Consider the following 19,462-nt stretch of genomic DNA (forward strand, 5'->3'; position numbering starts at 1 on the left):
CATCTTGGATAAGTTTAAACCCATTCTATAACTAAAAGCCAATTAACTAATTAAACATACCGTTTTACATCCAGCTGCCACAATATCAATCAATCAATCAATATTTATTTTATATAGTGCCTTTCATATTGGACAACCATCACAAAGCGCTTTACAAGATAGTAAGTAACAATGCATAATACATTAAATACAGGGCATAGTACATTAAATACAAACAGTAAAAACAATGCAAATACAGTAAATACAGGCATAATACATTAAATAAAAGGCTAGGATGCGAATTCTAAGCATTGTGGATGCGTGTGTCATACAGAATCATATGAATAAGATGGAATGAAAAACCTGAAATAGCAATTTAGACAACAGCTAGTAACAGAAATCAGGCTTAAAGAGCACTGAAAGCAAGAGAGAACAAATGGATCTTGAGAGTTAATTTGAAGCGAGCGAACGTGGGAGCCACATGCACTAAAGCCGGGAGAGAGTTCAAGAGAGTTGGAACCATGAAGCTAAAACCTGTGTCTGGTTAAAAAAAAGGGTTGGAATGCAATAATGGACCAACAAGGTGGGTGTCTGGTTCAGCAATACAGCACACAGAACCACAGGCCATGTAATTACCAGCATGCAGTATAGCACACTACAGTGGACCCTACTGGCCAGGAGCCTGGTGAGCTCAGACAGATCCTTTAGGGCTGTTAGCTCAGTGGCATCCACTCTCAAGCTCCTGGGTGTAGAAGAGGAATGTAGCTTGTTTGTGGGATCAGAAGATGTCTAATAAACCTTCAGTTCTCCTGAGCTGTGGGAGGATTGCTGCAGTGAAGGAACATAATTGTTCATGCTAAAGTGGGGAGAAAATCAGGGGTAAAATAATTGGTGACTCTAACTTTAAAAAAATAGTAATTGAGAATATGAAGGTCACATTACATTGTTCAACTATCCCTTAACGACCCCTTTTGAGCACTTGGTGTTTCAGAGAAATCGTAGGACAGTTCCACAGTAACAGTAATATTAAGCAAGTGGATGCCAGCAGTGTTGAAAGGCCACTGAATGTGGTGTCTTTGGAATCAGGAAATCCTCAAAAGGAGCAGGCACTTAGGAGGAAAATGATTTATAAATTCATAAATAAATTTAAAAAAGGTAAGGGGAAGGTGGCAAAAACTAATAAAATGACATTTGAATCTGTAACCTTTAATAAAGTTTATATTCACCCAGGTGTTTTAGTAAATATGATAAGTTTTTGCTTACAGCTGGCTTGAAAAGTGAAACTTCTACAAAAAAATGTTTGAAATGTTTAAGCCAATTCATGCCCTTCACTGAATTCATATTAATTTTGTCCAAAAAATATTTTCTGTAGCATTGTACCTAAAACTTTTCATTTCTTTTAAAATTACATTTCTTGAATTTTAGCGACCTCCATCTTTTAAATCTTAACATTGAATTTTCCTATCACAACTGAAGCTATTGGCACAAGCACTTGCTGCCATTTTATTAAACAAAACAACAAAAAACTTTGAAGTTTCTGACCAGCTGCGAGTAAGCTGCTCCGTAAGAGGTACCCGGTTCTTGGTCTCACATAAATACATGAGTACTGAAGGCCCCAGACGGTCTTCTGTTATGCATCTGCACTTGAAGCCTTAAATTGCATTAACTGCCTAAAATGGCCACCGTTCGTTGCAAATTGGGACTTGATTTTCCCAAAATGTTTTTATAAAATCAAAATGCAGCATTTGAATGACACCCTCCATTTTGGAGAGACACACAGTGGTGGTACAGTACCACTGTTTACTGCTGATACTCTTGTGTCATTTCAGTGCTGTATGAAGTTTCTTTGAGGGTGGTGTCCCGTTAGCCATGCATCAATTACACTTTATTAAGTATTTTAGATTTCAGCATAAATATTACAAAATGTAAAAAATATATAAATAGGAAACTGAAGGCATTTTTCAACTGAAATCTTTATTGACATTTTTTCAGTGAAATGGCATTGTTGCAATAATTTACAGTAATAGCATGTAAGTGCATAGTGAAACCTTGAAACTTCCAATATATAGTGAGTTTTTAGGTCATTCAAAAGGTTAGTGGGTCTAGTATTAAAAATTACAGTTAAGTGTTCTAATAACTGCCTGGTCATTCTCAATCTGCTTCCACAGCAAAGAAACCTACAAGCACAGGTGGTTTAAAAGTTACAAAGCAGTTTTCTTTTAGTTTTTTTTTTTTTTTTTTTTTTTTTAATAATATAAATAATTTAATCTGGTCTGGATTTGTCTTTATCGGGGGCTATGTCCAGAATATCTTACTAGCCTCTGTAACACTTACAAACCAGTACTAACCATGTTTATAATTATTTGTACCTCTTGCTATTTCCGGAATTCCGTATATCCTTGCTGGGGGATATAGATGTGATGGGCATACGTATAGTAGATCACAGTTTTGCATATCAAGAGAACGGCTTGTCCTGCTATAACACTAGCAAAGGACCTTAATTAGTTCCAAGTTATTAAGTGCCTTAAGCCTCGGGGTATGCAAAGGCAGGCAGTATTTACTTACATCTAAAGAACCACTCACCCAGCTATTATGATGAAAAGAACCATTATCGAAATTCGGGGAGACCGTATGTGAAGGCTTAGTTATTTTTACATGTGCATACGGTGGACATACATTATGGTAGTGTAGTTTTTTCCTGTTGCTAATATTGAATTTACAGCCATAATGTCACAACATACATTTCAACACCAGCAACATTATCACTAAAATACTTTCATATCAATGAAAGGGGGCCCAGTGTTGAGGTTAAAAAGTGAACAGAATTTAAAGCATTAGTTATTAGCACTGCCAGGTTTTTTCCTCGCATAACAACTTTCTCGAAGTGTTTCTTTTTTTTTTTCCTGAAGACTGTTTAGTTTATTTTATTCCAATTACTTTACTCCATTCTTTAATAATTCAATTTACAAAACTAGACACAAGCAAAATAAAATTCACAGCAAAATGACAAGGAACCTGTGATAAAGTTGTTTTTGTTAAGGAGAACATTTGTTATGTTTGTTTATTAAGTGGGAAGTCATTTCAACCACAATATTCATCTATTTGACCTCTTTAGCTTCAGCATCACGTTTAATAGCTGACATTATGGCCTTCATAGAAAATAATTATTGACGTTTGTCTACAGCTCTTAAGGCCTTATTGGAAACAATCCTTTGCCCATGATCACAAGAACCTCCCCCATGACCAACACCATCTAAAGTCATTTGGTTTCATAATATAAATACATCACTGCACACATCACTAAAATACATTTTAGTATACGTTTGATATGAAGTGTAAACAACCAACCCATTCTTTTCAAAAAAGTAAAACTACTATTTATAAAAAAAAAAGAGAAATCCTCCTCAGGCAAACAATAAACCAGAATATTGTAGTCTATATCTTCTCCTTTTGCTTTAACATGTCCCTGTCTGTGCTGTTGCCACCCAAACACATCCTTGGAAACAAAAAGCTTGCATCTCATTGGCACTCCTAAAATAATTCTATAAAACAGGAAAAATAATGACAATTGTAATAAACAAGTCCCACATTGGCTTGCGTACGTACAGATATGGCCAACAGTTTTGCATCAACTAGAATTTTAGGATTTTAGACAACATTATTTCACAAATAAATGTACCAGTAGGGCCTCACAAAATATATTTGACAACAACGTAAAGATTATTTTATAATGCAGACAAGCTATTTTGAGGAAATAACAATAAGTGTATTTCCTTTCCAAGTTTTAAAATAAAAAGTTACAAAAAAACACTGAAGCAAATGCAGCTCGACAGCAGATCATTTATTTGGACTTCCCTAAGGGGAGTTTGTCATGTTGATCTTCTTTAGCTCGCTGTTGTTTCCTTATATGAGTTTAAATGGATGTCAATTACATTAATTAATTTTGTTTCAAATAAATTTAACAGCTTAAACATCACAATATGTGAAATATGTTCAAACTTTTGACCTGTACCAAGTATTAGGCAGCACATTTAAATACAAAATATTGTGCACTTCTTCCCTACTTGTGGTACAATAAAACCTACTGCTATGCCTGTGAAATGTCAATCAGCGCAAGATGATTCTACAGTGTCAGAGGGCTACATATGCATTCACCAATTTCAATATCAATACAAGTGTTCTGTTTACATTCTTACCATCTCACCAGCACCATATACACATTTCCCACAGGGACAAAATATTAAATAGCTGTAAAAGTGAAAACATCAGAAATGAATATATAGTATTATATATAGTACAGACACAAATTATGGAAACAACAAATGATTTACAGAACGACTGAGGGTAACAATTTTATTGCCCATTCTTCCTCACTCAAACGCTTTACTTACTAAACATTTTGGTATCCTTGAATAGATAATCATATTCTAGACATTATACACGTAGAATGGTATCCTCAAATGTTTTGTGTTTTCTAGGAAAGCAGTACAACTGGGGAATGGGAGTTTGCTGCCAGATAACCTCATTCAAGACTACTTGTTCACTAAATATCTTGGTATCCCTGAATACATAAATGGTCTCCTCTTTAAAATGATGCTAAGGATTTTAACAAGCGATCCGTCTCACAAGTTCAATGGCACCCAAAATATGATTAATTTATTAACACTGCTGAATGACTCTCTGTTTTAACCCCCCCCCCCCCCCAAAAAAAAAATCCTGAGTGGTGATTGCCAAGGCTGATAAAATATTCTGCATTGATAGTAAGTGGATCATATTTAGCATAACACAGACTGCTTATTAAAATATTTAGGATATTTTTAAAGATGAGATTATCTATTCAGCGATACCTAGATATTCAGTGAGCAAGTAAGTTATCCGGCAAACCATCCCCAGTTTGAACATGAAAAAGGAGAACATTTTGGGTTACTACTATACTTGTGAGATGAATTGCTCATTAAAATCTTTTGCATATGTTTTAAAGAGGAGATGATTCTCTATTCAGAGATACCAAGGGAAGTAAAAAAGGGAAACATGGGCAATGCGATCACCACCTCTAGTCTTGCATCATTTGTTATTCCAATCATTTGTGAAAACTGAAATGTTACATTTTAGAACTATATCAAAGCTTCTGGCACAAAACCCTCTACTTAAATGACATCAACACAGAGAACCTCTCCGTATTACAAAATGCCTAAAATATGTATTTTTTTGGTGTATTTTTTAGGATTATCATACATCTTTTCACATCTACGGCTTCTACATACAACATATGACTCATAATTTGTGTTTAGAGTTATAGTGGCATCTCATGTCTTTCCTCAATCTGAACTTCTCCCCACAAACCCCACAAATGTACAAATGCACATCCATGTGCTGCTCTAGTTGATCGCTGTTGGAGAATATCTGGAAGCACACCTGGCATATAGTCTCCCCGGCAGACAGGTGGGAGATCATGTGCCGCACGTGATCATGCTTAAGGAAAGTCCCCTGATCGCACACAGGGCAAATGTACCTGGCCATGCCTTTGTGCATATCGTTGTGCAGCCGCAGCTGACGCTCTCGCAGAAACTGCTTTCCACACGTCACGCAGGAGAACTGCTTCTGCTTGGTGTGAACTGTATAGTGCTCCCGAAGGTGACAGCGCTGGTAAAACCCCTTCCCACAGATGCTGCAGAAATGCTTCCGCCTGTGGTCTTGTTCCCTTTGCTCTGCCAAGGTGCTTTTGAACATGTTTTGCTTTGCGCACTTGGCCATGTGGTCTACGACTAACTTCTCGTTCTCGAAACGCAGACTGCAGTGTGGGCAACAGAAGGTGAAACAAACGTCCTTGTACATCTGGCAAGACCTGGCGACGTCACTCTCGAACTGTACATCGCTTTCTGGTAGGCCTTCGTCCACTATATGTTTCTCTTCGTCGACTGACTCGTCTTCTAAGCCGTCAGTTTCCAAATCAGTTGTTTCCCCACATCTCTGTGCATGTTCTTGTAACTGCTGGCCTTTGATTAATATTTGGCCACACCTACCGCAAGCACAAATATGTCCCATATGACTCGATATATAATGGGAAGACAGGTCTTCCTCCGTTAAAGATATACCACATAGCTCGCAAGCGATATATACAGTGTCCAGCCTTTCCTCTTTTATGGCTTTGGTTAAAGTGCCTTTATTGTCCCGCTTTCCCAAATGAATCTCGAAAGAACCCTTACGGTTCTCCTTCCCAGACATGGCTGCTTCATCATCTTTAACATGAAAAACTGACTCTTTTATCTCGTCCTCATATACATCTCTCAGAGCACAATTGTCCACACTGTTATCGCTAACCTGGACCACTTTAATGCCATTTACCTCTAAAGCAGAACTTTCCTCCGGCTCGATTTTGATAATGATGGCATTCCTTGTTGTAGGCTGTTTACAGACTACCCCCATTGTTTTGATCACAGTTTCATTATTAAAGCTATCGGTATCTGATTTCTGCTCTGGCCAGTCCGTGTCCATTTTGCAAACGTCGTTCTGGTCCTCCGATGACTCGGAGACAGAGCGTTCATTCTTACTAAATCCGTTGTCTGTTCCAGCACTCTGTTTGGGCGACTGAAATGCTTTTCTGTTAGTGCAGGTCAGGATATGTTCAATTAATAGTTTTTCACAGCTGAAAACAAACCCACAATCATCGCAAGTGTATGTTCTTCCAAAACGTGGGCGCTCTTTAATGTGTGAAACTTTACTGCAGGGTTTCTTGCGCAGGTCACATGGTTGTTCAGAAACAGGGTCCACATTAGACATAACACGAGACACCACAATATCGTCAGGCTGCCTGTTGCTGCTGCTGCTGCTGCTACTACTACTTTGCACAGCTGATGTTGAGCTGGTGGCTTGCTGCAACCTCTCAGCTTCTACAATGCTGGCTGTCTTCTGTTCATACATACGGACGCCGAATATCATTTTACTGCTGGTCAAAGGAGGAGTCAGATTTGTACGACTGACATCTTTAAGGTCCTCCAGAGATTCTGGAATATAATACATCTGCAAATAAACCATAGCTGCTTTGAGTTCCTGAAACTCGTACAGGCCCACAGAGATTCTGCCAAGGTACATAAGCTGAAGAATGAGATCAAAACATTCTGCACTGATCTGCATGTTGCTGAGATTCAGCCGGGCCGTAACCGGCTGGTCTTTGATAAACATCATTCGGAAATAAGAGCTGCAGGCTGCCAGGACCGCCCTGTGTGCCCGGAAGTAAATGTCTCCAATGGCAATACAGCAGTCACACAGGAAGCCCCATTCTCTCTGGTTATTCAGCTGCTGAAGGACATGGTCACTGTGGCTGGGCCTGGGCATTGTGTACAGTGAGAGGATGTATCCTAAGAGACAGAAAACAAACAAAAATAACACATATTTGCTTTAGTCTTGATACATTGAAAAAAAAAGTTGTATTTTGCAAAATGTTAATGTTTTTTAACATGTATTGCTTGAACTGTATACCACAAAAATGTGAAAATGTTCCAGTTTCAATTTGATAAGCTTCATTAAGACTGACTGAGTGGGTGGAATCTGAGAGCCTGCAAGTCTGATATTAATCACATGTTACAACCTGCCTTATCTGCATAGTTCATTACTGCATAGTTCATTACTAAGATGTTTAGAAGGGCTCAGGTCTAACTTACTAACAGAAAGACCTGTAGTCATTTGGTCCAAGTCTTGCAAGTCTTTCTGATTCACCCTCTAGGTGCTTATTGCAGAATTGTAATTCTACTGCTCAGCTTCATTCAGGCACACATTTTGTTGCTGGTCAGATAGAAAGACACTCACCATAAATAGTCACTGAGAAGTTCAAGCCCTGTGTGTAACAGTCTGAATAAATTAAACCAATTCTACTGTAAAGATGTTTTCCACTCATTTGTTTAATAAAGGTCACACAAGTGTTTTCAGCTATTTACCAGAATCACACAAATAAAGAACACTGGAATGAAAAATCCACATTTGTCCCCCAGGCATTTTAACTATTGTTAGATAAGCTGATTTTCATAACCTTTATACATAAAAATAAGTCATTTTAAATTAATAGAATGTAAAAAATTTAGTTATTGAAATATATTTCTTTTAAGAAACTGCTTGTGTGTCTATTGAAACAAATGTTCTTTAAAATATATATTGATTTTATGATCACAGCATTTTACAAATCAATTTAATAAACAAATTCTTCTTTATAAAATGCTGCACATATTAACTTTCCCCCCCCCCTTTTTCAAAAAGCTATTTGAACACAAACAAACAAACAAACAACACTTATCTGCTAAAACCCTTCCTGATGTACTGCAATACTGATTTTTACCTTAGGGCTGGGAGAAGCATTTACACTGTCACAACAAAGGATTACTAATCGTCAGACCGAAATGCATGCAAAATGCAACGTGCTCCTCCCTTCCCTGGTCCCATTCCATTCCAGTGCACAGTAAACAACTGCCATTCCTGCTACCGTACTACTGCAAGCACAGCAATTAATGTAGAGTACAATGCTTTTCATGAAAACTAATTCCACTGGTGCAAACCACCTGACTGAAAAAAACCATTACTAATAAAGAATTAAAAAAAAAAAAAAAAAAAAAAAGATATTTACAGCCCTTGAAATAAGCTTTAAAATAATACCAATGTTATTTGTCTAGGTTATTCCCCATATGGAGAAACATGAAGTCAAGGGTTATCAAAATATGATCCCTACCCTGGAACCCTCCATCACGTACGGATTATGCAACAAGGACGAAGAAACAAACGATGTATATGGTCAATAAAAGCCCTGTTGCAAGCTAACTGCAGCTGTTATGCATGTACAGTACAGTACAGTAAGCCTGCCTGTATTGTGATTGTTGCATGACCCTGCTGAACCCCAGCTGTGACCCGTAGGGCAGTGGCTCCCCGCTCTGGGCCTCGAGAGCCATTCCAGCTCAGGCATTTATTCCAACCTAAATGAATTAAATGAACCTGCCATGAACTTAAACTTTTTATTAACCAGTGATTGGTGATTGTGACGGGGTGCCCGCCCCTTATTAATTTATATATTTTTTGTGCTGTTATGATCTAGTACCACTTTTATGTATATAGGTATTTGTTTCTTTTATTATTAATATGAGTTTGCATTTGTGTGTTTTGGATTGGCAGGGAGGGGGTTACATTCCTCCCTGCCAAAATACATGTGAGCATGTGGCTGGAGCCTTAATTGAGTAATTCTTAATTATTGATTAATTGGGCTCTAGCCACAAACTATAAAAGTCAGGAGAGAGACTTTGTCTGGGGAGTGAACTAAGAGGAGGAATGTAAAACAAATATTGTGAGTACAAGAAAGCGGACTGCTACCAACTCTGAGACCTTGTAGGTACTCATTCTAGTTAAAGATTACATTTGTTTTACTTTGGCCACATGCAGTTTGTTTTCTGAGTGTTTTGTTTTTTTTTTTAAACTGTTTGTTTTGTTTAATAAAAGCTGAGGGCAGTAGCGTTTCAGTTTTGCCCTGCCAGTACCACCTGTGTGTATTCTCTTCCAGGTCTGACGTCACCCCTCAAGCCACTTGATGACATATGGTGCCCAGAAGTGGGACATAGTGCCTTCAAGTCAGACCAGAGAGAGTACTGTGGCTGTTCTTTTGGAAGTTTTTGGGGAAAATAAAATATGGGAAGTAGTGGCCAGAGAAGGCAACAACAGCAGCGCGGGGCTGGTCCCGTTGGGCCTCTACCATGCTGGACATCTTCCTCATCTGTCTGAAGCTGCCCCTGCCTCCATCCCCAGAAGCAGAGCTGCCTCTGCCACCTCCACTGCCATCTTGGGTTTACTGTGACAGTTTATAAACTACTCGACCTAACGATCTCGTAGTTTATGACATCGCATAAACCCTAGATGGAATCATTTTACTGAAACCTTTTTTTTTTTTCTTTTTCTTTTTTTTTAAATACATGGATATCATAATCTGTAATAAAAAAAATACAACAAACTGCAAGTTAATGAATAATAACGTATACTTAAGTTAATATTAAAGAATCTTAAATATAACTTTTGGTAATTCAGCAACGGCGAATTAAACTGCAACTGATGACTTGCATATGAACAGACACTTATTTTAAAGTGTTACCATTTATTTAATACAGTGTTGACAAGGCTATTCGCCGTTCTTTGCATAAAGATAACATGTCGTTCCCCTCCACTAACAAGGGGGGCAGCAGTAGTTTTAATAGATATTTGAATTACGACTGACAGATCACTCATGATCTCTGCACCGTCTCTTTAGTTCACAGCCGCAGCCCACCTCCCGCAGCAACATTTCAGAGCTGCGGGGGGCTGTGCAGGGCTTGCACAGATTTCAGAGGGTGGCGCTTAGTGACGTCGCGCAGCAGCCCTCGAAGAAAACGTATTTGTGCAGAACTGCGAAAATCTGCCTTATCACACCACAACCTTGCTTTAGGGAAATGCAACAACAAAAAACATGTTGCATTTGTAACCATTTTAGTCGCAGTCTAAAGCCCTGCGTCATAATTTCTCATGTATCTGTGAGTCAGTGGTACAAACAGATTGACATGTTACGATTGATTGAGCATTGTGTTTTGAGGAATCATATCGTCATAAATAACTGTCGGTGCGTATCAGAGGCAAGCATGTCGCGTACCAGTAAAGGTACGCGTGCCATTTTTACGTCACTATTGTGGCATTGTGCTTTTGTTTCGAATTACTCAGAATGCAAATACAGCCTTCATCCATGGATGTGTAATATATTTGCCCCGGTAATGTAACCTTCTCTATCAGAAAGTACACTTGACCTTTCATTTTGTTTACATTTCCAAAAGCTGTAGCAGCTTGAAAACGGTGCCGCTGTCACCGGAGTCACAAAGCCACGTGCAGCAGCAGGAGATTATGAAATCTTCAGGCTCTACTGTGGTTATATGAAGAAAAACTTAAATTAACCTTCCAGCCTAACACAAGTAAAACCTACTAAACGGCAGATCCATTTAAGAAAAAATGGAAAAATACAACACAAATATTTTGGGACACTACGCCTTTAAATACCGACAGGGTATTACAGAACACGCCCTTTAAAAATTATCTACACACCCCACTGGCATTCGACAGTCAAGGTAAAACAAAAATGAATTTAATGCACATTGTACATGTCACATAGAAAAGAGCGAACTGCAGAATGTGCAACAGCCGTTTCTTTGTGTTGCTGTAACACGTCAGAATAAATACAAAATAAACATACTGCACATTGAGCCCATCTGCAGTAGAAACACATTCCTTACTGGTTTCCAAAATGTACACAAATGCCGGAGAAACATATTTGGGATAATATTATATTTGCAGTATACACGAGTCAATACGTGTAGGCTATATTCAGACGTCGCATTTGCAGGGCGTGTCTCTTCACTCGATTTGTTTATTTGTTTTATAAAATGTGGGTGACTTAAACCTGTCCAACTGGAACAAACCACTCAATGAAACATTTGTGCTTTTTTATAATAATAATTAAAAAAAAAAAAAAAAAAAAAAAAAAACACGGACACTAACACATTCATTCAAGAAGCAGTACTACTAAAATTCAGAAATGTCTCGGAACACAACATACTGAATTACCGCATTTCACGAGAGTAATAATACATGCAGCTGCCGTCACTACAGACAACTGTATGTGAAAACGATATATTAAAACAAAACTGTTTCAAACACTATTTCTGGTAGCTGTCAATTGAAAGAGAGGTTGCTATCCCGCCTGCGCACAATTTATTGGCCTATTTCTAGAATCATGCGGGTTGTGTGGCTGTCAATCATTCCGCACTGAAAAGCCATTAAAAGTGTACAGCTAATAATGGTGTTGAACCTTTCTTTTTTTCAGAATTAACGTTACAAATCCTTATTCGATCGCTAAATAAAACGAATTTATCGAATGGATGCAAGACAGAAAATGCTGGCAGTCTTGAGTCTCACGCATCGCCAGACCCGCGCTACTCCCCGCATTCACGTACATTACAAAAAGAAAAAAACAGGAATGTTTCTCAAAAGCGGATGAGATCCCACGTAATACTTACCAACCGAAATGGTTGCTTTAGTAAAATTGGTATTATTCCAACTATGCCACTGTTTTATAAGTTTTAAATCTTCTTGTTTTATCCCACGTTAAAGTTGTGGCGAGAATAATTGCTGAAAGACTAACCCCTACTGCAGCACGGATGAAAGAACTTCCGCACAGCCGCGTTCAGCAAACATCACCGCACTGAGGCTGCCTAACCCTAACCCAGCCCTGCTCACGCAAATCCACCCCTCCTGCAGCAGCGCGGAGATCTCCCACGACAGCGGGTTTCCCAAATCCACCGGAACCTGCGAAAGATGCTCGTGTGTGTGATCCAAATGCAAGCAAATAAATAGCAATAATTAATACAACAAAACGTTACTTTTGTAATTTAAAAATGACCCTGAAGTATCCAATGTTTGTTACTCATTCTAATTTATTCATTGTGAGCCTCATTAATACATTTACTTTTACAGTAGCCAGAAACTTTTGCATTTTTTTAATTATTATTATTGAAACCATGGTTTTATAATTCACGTTGGTGCTAATGAAAGGTAATCTGTTTTGTTACTGTTTCTTTTGTCTGGATCTTGTTGATTGTTTAGAACGTTATTCTGTAAGCAGACGGAGGTTATAGATGACAGCTTTGCGCTCAGCTATTTCCCAGTAAGCAAAAACTGAAATTATTAAATTTGATGGAAATGTATTCCAATAAGAAAAACTAGGCACAACTATTTTTCAAATTATACAAGGTAGCTTTAATAGTGCTTTTGCTTTGCAGCGTACACATAGTATGGCCTTTGATTGACACAGACTGGAGTAATTTCTCACCTCCAGTCACTGCTAAACTAAGCTGGAACTAGACAGCCAACCTGAAAGTAAATGGTGTGATATTTCATTATCAGTTCTATCTGCTAGACTTAAGAGTAACATTACATTGACGTGTCAAGTAATATTGTGTTTTTGCACTGAAGGGGTGTGTGTGTGTGTGTGTGTGTGTGTGTGTGCATATATATATATATATATATATATATATATATATATAATATATATATATATATATATATATATATATATATATAGACATAGACGGGGGTATTTGCGGCAGGGTATTTTGTCTAATGGTTTAGATTTGTCACATGAAAAAAATGAATCTGAAAAAAACATTAAAGAAGCAAAATGATGAAGATTATTAAACTTTAGGGGAAACAAACAAAAAAAAGGTTTTGAAAAAAAATGAACTAGGTGTGTGTGGTTCTGTAATGTATTCAATAATAATTTGAATAATAAAATCAGCTGTGGCTGGGTTATTTCACTATGTGGAAGGAAACGGCTGTTAAGTATTTAAGTGTTGCTGCATATCGCTGAACTCCAGATACTATGCTGGGGCAATATGTGTTGCATGTTTACATGCCATGACAACTCATAGGCTTTACGTGAAGTTAAAGCATAACCTTACCGCTAACAGTTCCGATATAATGCTATTACTAAGCTACAGTAATAAAAAATGTTTTGAGATACAACAATCTTCAAGCTTGTTTGAAAATAATGTATTCGTTATTTTAGATACAATTGTAACTTAGTGTCGTTATATACTGATTAGCTGTCGCTGTATTTTAAAACATTCTACATAAACTGCGGGATGCAAACCAATACCTTATCATCAGCACCATGACGCCTGTACAAGCACGTGACAAGAAAACAAAACTCCCTGGAAAGAAACACCGCGAGACAGAACGAGAACTTCTGCACAGCAACAAATAGAAATCAACCCCAAGCTTTAGCGTATAGGGGGTAAGAAACAGTTTACACATTTACAACATTAATTGTTATGGTGGCGTTATCTGCAAAATCAGATTGCATGCATACGGGTTTAGACTGCATGGCTGAAGTTCACGGGCAATTTTTAATTTTTTGTTTGTTTGTTAGCAAGAGCTTTGGATGCAGCCGTAAAATTGTATGTGTTGCTTTGAAATTTCGTTAGGCTAGTTGCATTACAAAAAAGGAATTTTTACAAATAGCGTTTCCTAAAGAACAAGACAAACCAAAGAAAGGTTTAGGTACTATGGGTTGCGTGTATAAAGCAACAAATACACACTTGTCATATGACTGCCTTCTTAACAACTGATAAATGTGTTCAATTATTTATACAATTGTTAATTTATAGGTTTCTATGATAATTTGATTCAGTATGGTTCTGTGTTACGCAAAAAACCTCATAGTCTGTGGGTTACTAGTAGCAACGACAACGTTCACCGGCTATTTATTTATTTGGTCAGCAGGTGTTAGCAATGCTTCTGTAAGTAGTATTTATAAAATATCAGAGATATAATATTATTATGCTATTGCATGTTGTGCTGTAAATGATGCCTATTTTTGTTCAGCCAATCACAATGGGCAATGCAGTGCACGCAACAATTGCTTACCGGTGTAGTTGGAAAGTGGTAGATCGTCAGACTGTGGTATGTGTCCCAAAACGCAACCTGTGTAATGTCAGAAAGCAGTACACTGCTAGATTTTGGTATATGTGGAATCAGTTACTACCTGATGGGTGTTTTGCTGTTGTCAAAAAGAGGTACATTTACCGTTAAACGTGATTTTTTTTGCAAACAAACTGGAAATAAACAACCAATTTCTCTTAAAAGAAAAAAAAAACAATTCATGATGAACAAGACAAAATGAGAAGTCACGGTAAAGTTGCACAAGTAAATAAAAAAAAAAGTACAACACCCAGTGTATTGTATATGATAGAAATGTGCATACTATTTTCTTAATGGTGGAAAAATATGATAAATTACATTAAAAACAACGTAAAAGACCAAAAACAGCATAACGTACCAGATTTGAATGGCTGTTTCCCTGCTTTCTTAGTGGAAGTTGTTTAGGCCTGCTTGACGAACTAGTTTATAGAATGTACCTGAAAATAACAGTACACCGGTAGACTACTGATGCTTAGTTAATGGAATTGAGTGACCTGAGAGTTGTCGTCAGTATAGTTGCTATTAAGAGTAATGCCCCTATTAAGATCATAATAGTCTATCACGTTTTAATACATATTTTAAGAGATTGCACCACTATATATTTGTGTTTCCAAAAGTACAATGAAATGTGACTGTTTTCAAACTTCAGAATCATGTTCATATAACCCTTTTTGCCTGTATGCTAGCCTCCAGGTAAAGAGAGTCTGTAATTCAAAAACTACTGAAGTGGTGAACCTACTTTGTACTTTTGAAATCTATTCTTCAGTAGGGGTCTTTGTTGTCCGTGGAACACCTGACTACAGCTCTAAGCTATATTAAACACATGAGCAGTTAACACTAATAATGCAGCAACTTTATTTCCTAATGAAATGGTCACATCCTATAGAGTGAATGACACAGTTTATTTTTTGTTACATATTATAGCACCCTACAAATAGTACTGGCACTTCAAGTACAATCATGATACCATGGCCAGTTCCTTTTGCTCAGCTCAGAGGCAGTTCTGCTTCAAATGCTGTGAACTTGTGGCTGCTGTATTTTGTTATTCCTTGCACAGCTATAGTGGATAATTCTGCTCATCTGTACATATCTAGGTTAACTGGATGTATTGAGAATATGAGTTTGGGTATGAAGGTTAAATCTTTTTGGCTGTCAATAAAATTGTCATTAAAAAAGTAGTATTTATGGTTGTCATTTTACTTATTCTTTTTATTTAAAAAATAAATAAACATTCATTTTACTTATATACTTCACAGGGTATTTGTTCATTACCTATAGTTTCTAGTTCAATGTATATTTTTACTGCAGGTCACCCTGGCAACATGGATGTGTCCAATCACAGTCTGGCCCTTTTGCAGCAGCTGAACATTCAGCGAGAGTTTGGCTTCCTGTGTGACTGCACAGTAGCGATAGGCAACGTTTACTTCAAGGCACACCGCGCTGTGCTCGCTGCTTTCTCCAACTACTTTAAGATGATATTTATTCATCAGACTAGGTAAGAAATTTAACTTCAGAATTATGCAGGGTAGTTTGAAATAAAGAAAGACTTTTTGGCATGCCATTCCAACCCCAGAGGGGCAGTCTGGTTTCAGTTAATACCACTGGGGTCAAAGCTATTGGAATCAGTGAAATGAGCTGCTTGAGGTGACAATAGATAAGTGAGTGTCAATTTAAATTAACTGTAGCTAACACAATAATTCTATTAGTCAGCCATTTTGCACAGATGTGCAGTTTTGAAATAAACACACATTTTAAAACACAATAACACTGTACTACTCAAACTTTCAGTTTCTATGCCTTATTCTTTGGTTATGTGTTTGCACTTGCACTCCCTGGGTCCTTTCACCTCAGTAGTGCCTTGAGGGTCAAAGCTTGTTACTGGCTGATAGCATGTCCATAAATAAGGGAAGCAGCTGACTGGTTCTTGATAGGAAAGAAGCCAGTGAAGGAGTGGGGACAATTTCACTCTCGAGGGGCACTGACCCAGGAAGCAGAGGACAGTCTGAAAACATGGATTGTAAACAGAGATTTCTTTAACCTAGTGAAGAACCAGATACAACATTTTAAAATGAAAAAAACATGTTTGCTATAACACATGTTTCTTTCAAAACTACACATGTGAGACCTACAAAACAAATGGATGTGCATGGTGGAGACATTTTATGGAGCTATTTTGTTATTTTGTTTGCTACAATGATTTTAGGTTAAACAGGACAAAACTAACCATATCTTTATTCTAGTTGTTCCTACTGCAGCTCCTACTACAATAAAATGGGGGCCATGTTTTCCCAATTATGTCTTGTTTAATCAGCCACTTTTATATTACATCTGTACTGGGCTGACCCTTATTTGTATATAAAATTACTGCTTTTATTAAGTTTATTAAATCTTCATATGGCTAGATCCTTATTGCTAGATATACCTTACTGCACAAGTACTTTCAGTGTCTTATACTTGGTTAAAACACATTTCGTAAAGCTTTTGTAGTCTGCAATTTACTACTATTTTTGAAAGGCAGTGCCTGTTAATTAAAATCCCACAAAAGTGAAATGACTCTTATTTCTGGCATTCTGCCTATGTAGCTTTCTTTAAATTAAAGATGTAATACATATACTGGTAAGACTGGTCTAGGACCACACCCAGTTAGAATGTACCACATTTTGTCTGGAGTTTGCCATAGTAAAGAAATAACAAAGTGTGATAAAGCATAGTAAAGTCAGGTATGGTAAAGTATATAAAAAATACAGCAAACTATGGTAAATGCATAGCATAGCCATGGGAAAAACATTGCAAAACTGCAATATTACCGTTCAAGAATACCATGTTAAGCTTTTATAAGGGTATGCCATGGAGAATTATAGATCACATACCTTCCTATTTGAAGTCTGTATCAATTGTAAGGCTGCTGATGTTAATTCCCTCATCACTGTGTTCCTGGCTGAGTAAGAAGATAACCATGATTAATCAGTACAGGAAGCAGCCTGTTGATAATTGGCAAGCGGTTGGAGATGATGGAAAGCAAGTTGAATGTTTACGAGACTCAGTTGGACATGCAGTTTCCAAGAACACCAAGTCTGAATGAGCTGTAGCATGATCCAGCTGACACAACTGGTATGAGGATGCTAAGAAAACAGTTACTGGAGCTACACATTGTGTCTAAAAAGAGAATTCTGGTGTGCCCGTGGTTCAAAAGAAAGACGGAGGGTTGATGGTTTCAAAAAGTTCTGCATTCTTTGTTCCAATTTCTACCTTTTTTTTTCTCATCACAGCGAATGCATTAAAATACAACCCACCGATATCCAGCCAGATGTATTCAGTTACCTGCTCCACATCATGTACACTGGAATGGGCCCGAAGCAGCAAGTCGACCAGAGCCGCTTACAGGAGGGGATTCAATTCCTTCATGCCTTTCAGCTTTACCGTAACATAAGCACAGCAAACCAGGAGGCTGCTTTGGATGCAGTAAAAATGTCAAACCTCTACGGGATCCAGATATCGGCGCAGATGACAGCCAAAGAAACCCGGGGGCTGAAGGATAGTCAGTCGAGAGGTGTGTTGGTAAAGAGACCTAGCGCTCCAGGTGATCACTCACAGATCCAGCTGCCCCTTGCTGTTGGGCTGGAGGGAGCCTCTTCCGACCTGCAGCTGCCTAACATCCATGGCCCTGCTTCTGAAACCTCCAGAGTGGAGACGGAAGTCTCAAACATCTCTGTGACAATAAAGCAGGAAAAGGTGGAAACCAAGTTGGCCAATGAGCCCCAAACCAGTTCTTCCCATAGCCAAGAAAATCAAAGCCCCAGTGTCTTTAAAGGCAGCATAAAATTGTTGTTTTGCCACCATTGCGGAGAGCGATGCAGTTCCCGTAGCAGCCTGTGGGAACACCTCCACACGCACGTGACCGGCTCACTTCCTTTGGAAGTGCCGGGAGCCATTTTTGAAAATAACAACCTGGGGGTGGTGCAGAAAATCAGCGAAGACTTTGACAGTCTGGAAGATCGTCCACTCCAGAGTTACCTCGCCATCAAGAACCCTCTTCTGCTTGAGCAGGCAGATGCCAGCAGCATAGAGGAGGCAATGCGCCACAGTCAGTCCCTGGCATTATCTTAAGATTAACTGGCAGCAGAACTAAAAAACAGCAGTCCATACTCCCGTAAACGAAAAATTGCTTGTGCGATCTGCAGCCTTAGGTTTGCACAAAAGAGCCAATTGCAAGAACACATGTACACCCATACCGGTAAACATTCCCACTGTCACAGGTACAACAAATTTTGTAGTCAGCTGATTCAAGCATTGCATCAGTACTGTGAAAACCAGGCTGAATGTACAGTAGAAGAAACTAATAGGGTCACTCAAGACAACCTCAGTTCTTGGTATTCTTTAGACTCTGAGATTTCTCAAAAAAAGTATTGAGACTGTTCTTGTAGATTAAACCCATTCCTGGGACCTTTTCTTAGGTGGCATATGTTGATTAATCTTTTGCTAATGCATCTTTTCTTTTTTTGCTTCCCGTTGTGTGTCTGTAATGAAGCTCTTCCGTTTGGTGTTCTGTTGTTTTCAGTGTCTGTGAAGCTGTTTGTTTATTAATAGACTCTTCTGAATTGAAAAGGAAAATATTGGTGTAACAAAATTAGAAATGACAAGAGTCTCTTAACTTTCTTAAGCTTTATCACAGCTACATGTTACATTTCCCCTCCAAGGTCACATACTGTAATGCAATATCCACCATGAAATGAATTAAATGATTAGAGAATTGCATGTAATCTGCTTTCCTCTTATTCTAGCTCAAGTGGACCAAATTCAGGGGAGGTGTTTCCTCCACTTGTTGTTGATGGTACAAATGGTTGCAGGGTAGGTGCTGTGTGCATGCATAAGAAGAGCTGCTCCACTTGCTCATAACATGTCTACAGTTAGCAAAAATGACCATTTTGATTTCTCCATGTGAGAGAGAACCATGCCACAA

General features: G+C 38.1%; 2 protein-coding genes across 2 annotated transcripts; one reads left to right on the forward strand and one right to left on the reverse strand.

The window, feature by feature from the left end:
• Positions 1-355: 355 nt before the first annotated feature.
• LOC121330279 (zinc finger and BTB domain-containing protein 1-like) lies at positions 356-12,418 on the reverse strand. Its single transcript, XM_041276661.1, has 2 exons — positions 12,042-12,418; positions 356-7,337 (listed from the first exon to the last, which is right to left on the reverse strand). Exon 2 carries the CDS (start codon positions 7,312-7,314, stop codon positions 5,254-5,256), a length of 2,061 nt encoding a protein of 686 aa, XP_041132595.1. The 5' UTR covers positions 7,315-7,337; positions 12,042-12,418; the 3' UTR covers positions 356-5,253.
• Positions 12,419-13,569: 1,151 nt separating this feature from the next.
• Positions 13,570-19,277, forward strand: LOC121329740 (zinc finger and BTB domain-containing protein 25-like). The gene is made up of 3 exons (XM_041275476.1): positions 13,570-13,816; positions 15,811-15,997; positions 17,772-19,277. Exons 2-3 carry the CDS (start codon positions 15,825-15,827, stop codon positions 18,607-18,609), a joined length of 1,011 nt encoding a protein of 336 aa, XP_041131410.1. The 5' UTR covers positions 13,570-13,816; positions 15,811-15,824; the 3' UTR covers positions 18,610-19,277.
• Positions 19,278-19,462: the final 185 nt, after the last annotated feature.

This window comes from Polyodon spathula, chromosome 17 (assembly GCF_017654505.1).
Source record: "Polyodon spathula isolate WHYD16114869_AA chromosome 17, ASM1765450v1, whole genome shotgun sequence".
NCBI classification, from domain to species: domain Eukaryota; kingdom Metazoa; phylum Chordata; class Actinopteri; order Acipenseriformes; family Polyodontidae; genus Polyodon; species Polyodon spathula.